Here is a 12,765-nt window from a genome sequence, read left to right as displayed (position 1 = left end):
GTAAAAAAAATGGCTGGCTTTAAACACCTCGCTTTCCTGGCTAGTTCCTGCTTGATTTTTCGTGAGATCAGCGTGTATCTTTTTAGCTTTCTCGCAAATAATTGCTTCCATTACGCTGTCTCCAGCACTGTTTTTCAGTTATCCAAAGCAAAAGCAATTTCTCGACATGATCTAATGTCTTCGATCTCTGTTTAGAAATTGATTTAACCCCTTTCGCAATGTTAGCAGATTTAATAATGTATTTATTTTTCGCGATTGTCCATATCGTCGTTCTCAGAATACGGTAGGCAACAGTTAAAATCTCAAACAGGCGTGCTACCTTCGTATTTTTCAACAATTTCTTTTATCGGTTCCATTGTAATTCTAGTCATTTTTTTTAGTTTTCTGTCGCTTTTCATTTGCCTTTTTGTGATTCGTGATTAATAAAAATAATAAAATTTTATTTACGAATTAAAATCAGAAGAAATTTAACAAAGTTATAAACCGTTGCACCGTGAACGTCTAGTCTGGTCTAGTACACCGATAGTGCTACTTGTTCATTGATGGTACGTATCATTGAATTATGTCATATACCGAACAAAAGTCATATACCAAGCAAAATTTGTTTCGTCCAAACAGGACGTATTCCGAATTGGACATATTCTAAAGCAGACGTATACCGAGGTACCACTGTATTTGATAATATTTTATGCTATCATAACCTAAAGAGGCTCTTAAAAAGCTGAAAACATAGTTAAAGTTATTATTGGACTGCAAAAATTTTTGAAGATTTATTCGACTATAGATACAATAATGTATCATTTAAAGATATTATAGATTATAATTATAAGTTTAATTTTATGTAATAATTATTACATTATATTGAAATTATTTAATGTTTATACCGTAAATATCTTAAAATGTATTATAAAATTATTTTAATGAAAGATAATATAAATTTTTCACTAATGTTTTCATATAATATTTTTAATTTAAAATGTCATAAATAATTTATATTGTAATTTAAATCAGTTATTTTTTTATTCAGTAATTTTTAATAAAGCTATATGGAAGATCATTTATACATATATGAAGCTATATGAACTTAGTCTCTTCCTTAACCATTGACAAGAAATGATATAGTTAAAGTAAATGTTGAATATATTATTAGAAAAATCTGACAGGGCATAAAATTTCAATTAAAAAAGGATTAATTAAAATTTATGTATATATTTTTAATTTTGGCTTATCATCAGCAAACTTTTTAACTGTTTTACATAATTTTGCAAAGGCATAGGTCTCTAATAAAAAGTTGTCTATGCAAAGAAAGACTGTTTTGTTCCTGGAGATTGGACATGCCAGAAATGAAGCCAACTTAGTTTCTTGTACATTTTTTATATTAAGGCATAAAATGTTTACTTGAGATATGAAATATAAATATAAAGCTTTAATCCTTGATGTCAATTGAACAAAATGGTATACAAATAGTTGATATTAAGTACATGTGAAGATTTTATTAACATTTGCTTCATATTATTTTAAACTATAACTTTTCTTTTGTTTTAGTATCAATTATTCTTTTATTAAAATTTTTTGATGTATAGATTAATTATTGTAAATGCTATGTAAAATTAATATTATTTGCGGTGAATTGTTATAAATTAGAAAAATATGGAGAACATTGTAAAATGACACAAAATTTTGAAGTTTGATTATTGAGAGCAGTCAGGCAGAGCTTCTAGTATGTTATAAATATTTTATTATAAACTGTATAAAAAAAGTTTATTATAATTCTTTGTATATGTATTTATAAAGTTTTAGCTAATTTAAATAAACTTATTTTTTCAGAGTGATTCTTCAAATTTACTTGATCATAATATTCCATTACTAAAGGAATTATTAGAGAGTTTGTTAAACAGTAAGTTTATCAGTAATGAATAATAATTTATTTTAAAAAAATTTTAATACTAAAATGAATGAATTATTGCATAAGTAATGTGTGGGAATCTGTGTGATATTGACTAGATGATTTTGAGAATTTTGTCCTGCCCAATGAATGATCAAAATGACAATATTTTCTCTTTGAAGAATTGATAGATTAGAACAAATAGAAGTTTTATTTACATGAAAGTTATATCAAGAAACTACTTTTTGAAGATCAACCTGAGACAACAGCTTATCTACCATCTTATGCACAAGTACTTTTGAGCAGGGCTGTGCAGTCAAAGTTGGGAGTCGTGGTATTTTGGTGTTTTAGCCGGATTCATCAAAAAATCCACTGACTCTGACTCCTTTTTGCTTCCCAACTTGTTATGTATATAAAACAGAAAAGTATTGGAATCATGTCAAATTTGACCCTGTGAGTTTTTTGCAAATCCTCACGTTTGGAAACATCCTGAATTCAAAAAATGTCAAATGAAAGGGAAAACTTTGTTTGTGTGTGCTGGCATCTAATTTGTTTAATTTCTTTATTCTCTGTTCTGAGATATTAGTTAATATCTTATAATATATTAGATAATATCTCAGAATGGGTAAAGTTTAAGAAACAAAATTTGGTGCAGTAACTTGTGTATAAAGGGACATTAATGCTATTAAATTTTGGTTCTTTATTAAAGGTAGACAGTATGGAGATATAGAAGGAGTTATGTGTCATATCTCCAGTGTGGTCAGACTTAATGAATATTTTACTCATTATTAACGTTCACGATTTTTTTTATAAAACTCATCTCTACCCTCAAAATTATGCTTTTTGTCATTTTATAATAGTACAGTAGAACCTGTTAAGATGTTTTTGCCTGAAATGTTAGAATGTGTATGGGGGCACAATTTAGTTTAACCACATTGAAGCTTAATAACTCCTGTGTTAAACCATCTGACTCAGATTTAAAAACCAGAAAAGTTATTAGACTATAAACAGGGTGAACAAAATCATGCCCCACATACAGTCTAACATCCATACATACAGAAAAAGTCTGAATCTTTTGCATATCTTGACATTTCAAGGTGTCCTGAGTCGAAAAATGTAAAAATTTGTGAGGGGTCATTTTTTGACTGATCGTTACACTTTCTCTCTGTTATATATAACAGCCGGGAAAGTAAAAATTATTGAATACATATTTATATATTGACTGTGTTATTACTTAGAGAAGTCTTTTAACTTTGGAATAAAAAAGTTTTATGTTCTATCTTTATTAAAACTCTATTTTTTGAATCTTTTAGTCTGAGGTCACAGAATTCCCAGGCCTATTTTGGTAACAAGTCTGTCCCTAGTTGGAGTCGGAGTTGGATGGTAAGGCATAGTCAGAGTTGGTAGATTTTTACCCAACTCCAGAGCCCTGCTTTTGAGTTATCCAAGGTCATCTTCAGGGATCACCCTAGCTGCAGCTTTTGCATCAAAGGCAATTGAAAATATTCATTTTTCTCCATCATTTTATGTTATGAGCTAGATTTTTAGTTTTGTAAGTGAGATTCATAATTATCCAGTATATAGTGCATTTGCAACTTTTGCTTTTGTATAAATGACCAAGAAGTTTAATGTTCTATTTATTGTTTTTTTTTACTTAAAAATATTTTAAACGATTATGCAGAAAAATTTTTCATATTTCTTGTGAAATGGAGAAAGGTTGCAATTTGGAAGTAATTAACGTCAAAGAGGGGGGATACATTATCAACAGTGTCAAAGTCAGTAATCACATGAGCAAAAAAAAAGCAAAAAGAAGAAAAATACTTTGATTAAAAGAAAATATCTGAGCGAAGACATATGAAAAATTCATTGGCATAAAGTTTTAGAATATTTTTAAGAAAAAGAAAGCAATAAATAGAACAAAAGTTTGAAAATGCATGGAACATTGAATTTCTCAGGCATAGTAATTTGGATAGCCGTGAAGATGAGATTGATCAACTTAAAAGTACTGTACTTGGTTGTTAGAAGATTAACTGTTTTCTCAGGTTGGTTTCCAAAATCTAGTTTCTTAATATAACTTTTAAGTTTCATATGGAGATTGATTAATAACTGAGTTTTATTTACAATTTTATTTGAGTTTTATTAAAAGTAATTTTGATAAAAAATGAGAAAATTCAATAATAATTGTATAAGCAAAAGAATAAGATTTAAAGTTAGGTTGTTTTTTTTAATTATTTTAACATTATTTATTCTTTGTAATAAATAACTTAAGTTTCAAAACTTTTAAGTTCATTACACAATACATTGGATATAATACGAGGGTCATTCTAAAAGTAAAGAATGTTTGTTTCTCTAGATACTTTTATTTAAGATAATGAAACAAAACTTATTTTACAACACATATGATACCTTAGCTATATTTCTACATAGTCGTCATACAAATTTAAACATTTGTCATAATGCTTTTCTATGCCTTCTGCACACTCAGTTACTGCCAAGTTCTTGAACCAGTCATTAACGGCTTCTTTCAGTTCATTATCACTTCCATAGTGATTCCCAGCTAAAAAATCCTTCAATTTTGGGAAAAGATGTAATCACTCGGAGCCTAGTCCAGATTATAAGGATGCTCAAAAGATGTTCAAAAACTTCCCACTTAAACTGCTGAAGCAAGTTCTTCATCAACGCAGCAGCATGCAGACGTGTGTTATCCTGAAGAAGCACAATGCCTCTGGACAACAATCCCCACCATTTGTTTTGAGCTGAAGCTTCATTCATCACATTACCATAAACCTTGGTTATCTGTCTGTAAATTTCGATAGGGTGGACTTTTTTCACATTCAAAAAGCATATTACACTATGAACCTCACATTTGGCAGGATTTTTAATTTTGTCACACATTTCAAAGTCACGCTGTAAACAGTAAACGATTATTGTGGCTCGCTGTTAGCATCAGACTGGCAAGCCACAATGATCATTTGGAAAAAACATGGGAAGGTTCATGATACGGCAGTTGAGGGTGATGGGAGAACTGAACAGTTTGTCAGATCAAAACGTTCTTTTCTTTTAGAATGACCCTTGTACACCTGCATCTGTAAATTACAAGTCTTTCTTGACTTCTAAATAAATATAAATTTTGTTTTTTAAGAAAGAAAAAAAGATTTGAGATTTGCAAGTTCAGTTGTATTGTATACATAAATATTAATCTTTCAGGTGCAATTGTTTCTAATCTATTAGAAAATATTTTTAATTTAAAAAACTTAAACCATAGATGAATTTTCTGCATTTTTAAATTTCTTTAATTTTTTATTTTTAATATCAATAACTTGTACAAGAATGTTTCAGCAATAAAACATCCTAAAAAATAATTATAAAACCAAATTCATTAAAAATCACCACACAGTCTAAGTAAAATTTTTACAAAAAATATTAAGAAAATGTCACAGATTAATTTTAAATGTGAAGATTTAAGATAAACATACATTTTTCTTGATTAACTTTCAGAAAATTAAGAAAATGAAAATTTAGAATGATATATTTGATGTACACAAAAATTCAAAGAACATTAGAAGTTTGAGAGAAGAGTATTTTAAATATTAGCTCTTTAAGAAAGCCCATAGCATTCCAAGTTTAAATGTTCTGCTATTTAAAAATTTAAATATCAAATATATTTTGATTTAACCCTATTAATATATATTGGTTTTGTAAGTGGAAATTAATATTTGTTATTAATTTAAGATTTTTATCATATGTTACATTTTTATTTCATAATAAATACGTTTTACATTTGTCTTTAATGTTGATATTATAATGTCGACATTTAATTTACATAGATACAACTTCATATATTAGAATATTAATATTACTATATTGTATAATTATATAAATTGTATCTGTTTTAATCTACTTCACATTAAATTATATCCATCAATTATTTTTGTGAATTTTAAGATATCAATATTATCAAAATATTGAATTATCTGTTTTTCACTGAAAATTTTTAGTTAATCAACATTTTTCATTTAATATATGTCAGTAAATAATTGTTCTTTAAAAATATTTAATATTTACTCATATTTACTTTATTTTTTAAATGATATATTCAAATATTTTATTATATACCATATTTTTTAAAATAAAATTTTAGAATTTTAATGTGATATGTAATAGAAGTAAAATTTGAAATATTTATTAACTTTGCTTTGTGTAGGAATAAAATATAAAAGAATATATATCTTTTATTTACTTTATAATTATTTTATCATAGTTAAATTGTTTATAACATTTAAATAATTCACTGAAAGATGCTATAATATATTAAAAAAAAGGCATTATTTTGTATTATCGAGTAATTATCAACTGAAGTTTATGAAATTTTATTTTCATTTTTTTCTTTCTGAAGAATAACATTTAAGATTAGTGATTATATTGTTATATTTATGGTTGACAAAATAACTCTTAAAGGCAACTTCCAATTTAGTGAGAAAATGAAAAGTTCATGGTATTTTGAGTTCTCAGTAAATCTGAAAATTATTTGAACCTAATTGTGTGCAATAATAATCATTGTACTATGTTTCAATATGTGATAAGGAAACTAAATAAATTTAATAACTAGACACACTGTTGAGAACAATATATTGACTGTTTTGCACATGCATTCTTGCTGTCACCAAGCATGGTAAATCTAAAATCTGATGAATTTGTCTCCCTAAATTGGGAGTTGACCGCAATATAGAAATTTTTAAATTATATTTTCAGAATTATTATGATGATTATTGAATAAAAGTGTTAAATAACACATCTCATTTTTATTGACAAATAATAATTACTAAATAAAGTGTTATAAATGTAAATTTTTTATTGTAGAAAAAAAATATGCTGACCATGTTAATAAGGATATAATAGTAAGTATAAATTGTATATTTTAAAAATTTTTAATTTATTATTTCTTATTTAAAATATTTTACTTATAATGTAATTGGTAGTCTGATTATTAAAGGTCAAATAGTTTTTTAAATCTTAATGATTTTTAGAAATTATTCTAGCTTCAGAATTATTTGTACTGTACAATAAAACAGTTTTATGGTGTTTCTGCTGTAATAAGAGAATTTTTGAAAAAACAATGATGATTATCTTATTCTTAATTAATTTTTTTGTGAAATCAGTTAAGTTTGAAAAGAAAAATACCACATTTGGATCAGAATAGTGAAAATAAAATTTATTACTTAGATATCTAGACATCAATTTGAGAAAAAAGAAAAACAGATTAGTAACAGTCATTAAAAGAAGAATGAATGCCTCATTGTAACATATACATGCATATATATTGACAGAAGCATAAAAAAACTTATTTTAAAAATTTGAGAACTCTAGTGTTAGTGTTTTGGTGGAGAATTTGAAGTTTCTTTTCTTTGGCAGGTTAGATCTCAAAAATGAAGTGGAATTTGAATTACTTTTGATCCTGGAATTTATCTCTTAAGATAAATAATATATATATTTAGAGAGGTAAAAAACAACATTTACAACATTATGGCATTGCATGCTTCACTTGATTTTTACATAAATTTGTAAACTTGGTATGGTGGTTGGGTGTGTGTTTATATATATATATATATATATAAACACACACCCAACCACCATACCAAGTTTACAAATTTATGTAAAAATCAAGTGAAGCATGCAATGCCATAATGTTGTAAATGTTGTTTTTTACCTCTCTAAAAAGTTTGTTTTTAGAGAGGTAAAAAATACTTTTTATAGTGAATGAATTTATTTCAATTTTACAATAAAATAGTAAAAAACTCATTAAATTACAAATTCTCTGGAATATCAAAATGATGTAAATATAAGCTGTAATGATTAATTAAAAATTAAGTATAATAAGTCCTGGTAATAGAAGATACGTTATTATAGACGAAAATTTATATTTTAATAAGCTGTAATGTTTTAAGTGCCAAAAGTCATGTGACTTACACTTTGGCACTTTAAAAGTTATGGCTTCACATAAATTCAACTTCAATATCTGGCCATTTATGGTGCCACTATCATCACAATATTTTTATGCAACATAAAACATAACATTTAGAATTCAATTCTTCAATAAAGCATAGAGAAAAATGGCATTTACATCATTATGGCATTGCACACTTCAAGTATTTTTTTTAATGATTTTGTTGCATCAAGCATTTATTTATTGTATGAACAGAAAGATCTAAGAAAGGAAGTTAGGAAAATCAAACAATATACAGTGAATATTGGAATATACAGATAGTTGTATTCAGAGTTGACGCTAAAGTTTATGCTGCCTGGGGCAAGATATGTATTTGATGCTCCTTATCCCTTACATAAAATGAAAAAAAAATTGTTTTGAAATGCCATACCAATTAGAAGTACTATCAATCAATATTCAACTCATGCCATGTAATATAAATAAAAATTTTAAAATATTTTAAAAAATAATATACCTGAAAATTTTGTACGAATTTGTGAAAATTTGCCATCCTTGTTAGTATTAAAACACTCAAAAACTAAATTTTATGATCATCTTAATCAAATAGTCTTAAACTAAAAATATTACATAGAAGAGAAATATATTGATAAGTTATAAAAAAATTAAGATATTTTGTAAGTAATTCTCTAGAAAACTGAATATTATTATTAAAGAGAAGAAAACATTTACTTTAAAATAAAAAGTCTTTATTTTGACATATTATGAGTTGCATTGCCATATCCCATCAAACCAAGCTAAACCTACATATTGATAGAACTTATCATTTTTTGCAAGCCTTGTTGCCTAATAACCATGTAAGAAAATTGTAAAATCTATATTTAAAGTAGCCCAAAATGACAAAATTTTGTGCATTTCCTATGAAATTTTTTTATTTATTCCATATGTAATTAAATATAAAAAATTTTTTGATAGGATGCAGTTGAAAATTTAAGTGAGTCCATTTTTCAGTCGTGGACAAGGGTTTCTATCTACTTAAGTGGAAAATTTTTTTACATGGGAACATTTTACATGGGAAAAATTCGCAATCCCTCATGGAGAAAAAATTTGAATTTTTGAATTAAATTTCTCACATGGAAAAGCTTCTAATGTAGGAAATTCTTAATTAATTTCTACTGTTATTGTTTATCCAGCATTTCAAAATTATCCACTATTAACTTATACAGTGATTCCAATGTATAATTACCTGACTGTGCCAAAACTATTTGTATCCATGGAAGAGAGAAAATTATACAAATAAAAATTTTAGAACCTAGTACTGGGATAGTATTTACCTGATAATGATCAGGGGGTTTACTCTGAAACAATTCCAAATTCATTTGATCAGGATCACTTGCTTGAAAAGCAATTGGTTATGAACTTGCAATATTTTTTGGCAGTCTTTCATAAAAAAAATGCAAATTTCTTTTCTGTCATTCCTTCCAGTTTTTATATTTTGTTACATTCCAGTCTTCTGTGTTCCCTCTTTTTCATATTTTCATCTTGATCATGTTGTGAAGACAGAGGCGATCTCAAAAGAGGTTTACAATTAAGTTCTGTACCAGAGCAAACCAATAAAATTTGAATTATCACAATTCTAACAATGATTGAGCAAAAACCAACACCTTGGTTTGATGTAAAGGAATCTGCATTGTACCTTTGATAAAATAGTCACCAGTCATTGCAAGATCTACTAGTGCTCCCTGTATATCTAAAAATATTATAACAGAAGTGCTTGACTAGATTCTGTGTGTTTTGTTTTAATTCCATATTATGTTAATATCAGAAAGATTACAGTTCTGTCTACATCAGTGATATTACTTAAAGTTTACTATTAAAATTTAAATCAGCAGTGTAATAAGGATATTTATTTTTTGCCATATAAATTTAAGCTGTAATATTACAACTTTTGCATTTTTAAATCAACTGATTCAAATCTACATTAATACAGATTTTTATATTTTACATGTTTTTATATCATAGTTTTATATGAGTATTGAGAATAAAATTTAAAAGTAATTTTCAGTTATTTAAATTTGAATTAATTTTAAACTTATAACTATTTGAAATTTAAAAATATTTATTTATTAACATAGAATATTATGTAATTTTTAGTTAATGATGGTGAAAATATATATTAAACGATTAGAAGAAAATACAAAACGGACACTTCCAGGTTATCATATAACATTATCAACAGGCATGGTAATTATTAAAATTAATTTTGTTTTTTATTATTTATGTAGAAATTGTGTAATTATATTATAATTTTTAGTTAAATTTACAAAAATATTTTTGATTCTGTGTTACAGTTTACGTTGTGGTTTCAAAAACAAGTAAATAACATGTCCTAAAAGCTTTTGTTAGGTCCAATAATGATCATTCAATGACTTCTAACCTTAAAAAATTATAAAAATAACAAATTCAAATTATAAACTCTACACTAAGATTAGTTATACAAAAAATAACTCATTTTAATTTATAAAGCTAAAAATCTACAATAATTGATTACAGTAGAGTGTCATTTATCCGAAGGTTGGTTATCCGAATGAATTCCAGTCGACAAATTTAAATTTTTGCCAGTGCTGTGGCGCTGTAATTTTTGCCTATGTCTTCGGCTACTCAGATATTTTACGTTTTTGATACTAAATTAACTTCTGAAGTATAATTTTTTATTGTTTTTATATTTTTCAATATATTTATTTTGTTTGTACAAAATAAAAAAATAATTTTTAACGATACAATAGTCTTCATTTGGCTTAACATCGACGAAAATTCAACGCGAAGCGACACGCAACGGACAAAAATTTCAACACGGGATAAATTAATATATTTTTCGTACATAATTGGTTATCCGAAAAATAAGTTATCCGAACGACCCCAGTTCCCAATTGATTCGGATAAACGACGCTCTACTGTATTTATTTTCATTTTTACAGCATATGAATAGCAATACAGTGTACTATTTACAAACACGATTTTACACTAATCTTTTTTCAGATAATGTTTAAAAAAATTTTAGAAATTAAATTTTTTGAAATTTTATTATTATTATTATGTTGAGTTTAGTGAGTTTTACTCGGTTCACACTGGTGGCTGTGTACTATGCCGGACCAGAGTCAAGGCATAGCAACCAAAACAAAACTAAAATTAAATAAGTGTGTCAGTGTCTGTATTCAGGAATTTCCTAACAATGTGGCATGTATTCAATATAGTGGCCTTCTGTAGTGTGATGTATGTATTTCTACTCAATTGTAATGTTCCCAGGCTTTTGTGTAGCGTGTGTGGTATCACACCTGTACAGGAGAGAACGACAGGTACAATAAGCACCCTATCCATCCTCCACAGATGCCTTATTTCCTGGGCGAGTTCTGTGTACTTGCTAATTTTTTCAGTGCATGTGTTTTGTACATTGTGAGTGTTTGGAATGGCTATGTCTATAATGTATGTGATTTTATTGTGTTTGTCAATGAGTGTGATGTCTGGTCTGTTGTGGTAAATTGTTTTATCTGTGATTATGGCTCTGTCGTAATACATTTTGTGCGTGTTATTTTCCAATACTGTCTGTGGAATATACTTGTAGTATGGTTCGTGGATGTCTGCCAATTTGTGTTTCTTTGCAAGCTCTTGGTGTATTATATTTGCTACTTGATTGTGTCTATGTAAGTAATCTGTCTGTGCCAAGAGCTTGCAACCAGAAGTGATGTGTTGTATAGTTTCTGGCATGATGTGACATTTTCTGCATGTGTCATTTGTGAGTGTTGTATCTTTGAGTATGTGTTTTCTGTAGTTTTTAGTATTTATGACCTGATCCTGTATGGCAATCATGAATCCTTCCGTCTCCCCAAAGAGGCATCCCCGATCTAACCAGCTGTTTGACGCAGTTTTGTCAACAAAATCCTGGGCCAGGTCGTAAGGATGCCTGCCATGGAGAGCCTTTTGAGCCCATGATTGCTTAATGTTGTCTATGCTTTTTATATGTTGTGTCATGTCTGTATGTTGTGAGTGTAAGTTTAATGGTGTGTTATTTGAGTCTGCTAGAGTTACTGCTTTATGTAACTGTGATGTTTCTTGTTTCTTGTAGAAAAACTCTCGCAGTGACTGTATTTGTTTGTAGTGAAGGTTAACTATGTCAATCAGGCCACGTCCGCCTTCTTTACGTGGAAGGGTTAATCTTTCTATGGCGGATTTAGGATGATGGCGGATTTAGGATGATTATTATTATTATTATTATTTGAAAATACTGTGTATTTGTAAATTGCTGTTGTTGTTGATGATGATGATGATGATAAGAAGAAGCATCATGGGCACTCCATGGCAGGTATATAGGATTTTGTTTGCAAAACTATGTGAAACAGCTGGTTAGCTCAGGGATGCTTCTTTGGGAAGACAGAAGGATTCATGATTGCCATACAGGATCAGGTCATAAATACTAAAAACTACAGAAAACACATACTCAAAGATACAACACTCACAAATGACACATGCAGAAAATGTCACATCATGCCAGAAACTATACAACACATCACTTCTGGTTGCAAGCTCTTGGCACAGACAGATCACTTACATAGACACAATCAAGTAGCAAATATAATATACCAAGAGCTTGCAAACAAACATAAATTGGTAGACATCCATGAACCATACTATAAGTATATACCACAGACAGTATTAGAAAACAACACGCACAAAATGTACTACGACAAAGCCATAATCACAGATAAAACAATTTACCACAACAGACCAGACATCACACTCATTGACAAACACAATAAAATCACATACATTATAGACATATCCATTCCAAACACTCACAACGTACAAAACACATTCACTGAAAAAATCAGCACGTACACAGAACTCGCCCATGAAATAAGGCATCTATGGAGGGTGGAAAGGG

General features: G+C 27.9%; 1 protein-coding gene across 1 annotated transcript in view; it reads left to right on the top strand.

Annotated features, from left to right (window-relative positions):
• Positions 1 to 12,765, top strand: part of LOC111620922 (Hermansky-Pudlak syndrome 3 protein-like) — a 74,866-nt gene that overhangs the window by 49,813 nt on the left and 12,288 nt on the right. Inside the window, exons 14-16 of the mRNA XM_023362949.1 lie at positions 1,828 to 1,897; positions 6,746 to 6,783; positions 9,981 to 10,070. Of these exons, the coding sequence (XP_023218717.1) occupies positions 1,828 to 1,897; positions 6,746 to 6,783; positions 9,981 to 10,070 (198 nt within the window). The remainder of the gene's footprint in view (positions 1 to 1,827; positions 1,898 to 6,745; positions 6,784 to 9,980; positions 10,071 to 12,765) is intronic.

Source organism: Centruroides sculpturatus, unplaced genomic scaffold (assembly GCF_000671375.1).
Source record: "Centruroides sculpturatus isolate CEXI.00-Female unplaced genomic scaffold, Cexi_2.0 scaffold17, whole genome shotgun sequence".
NCBI lineage: Eukaryota > Metazoa > Arthropoda > Arachnida > Scorpiones > Buthidae > Centruroides > Centruroides sculpturatus.
The sequence above is the reverse complement of the archived record's forward strand: the minus strand, read 5'-3'. Positions and strand labels throughout refer to the sequence as shown.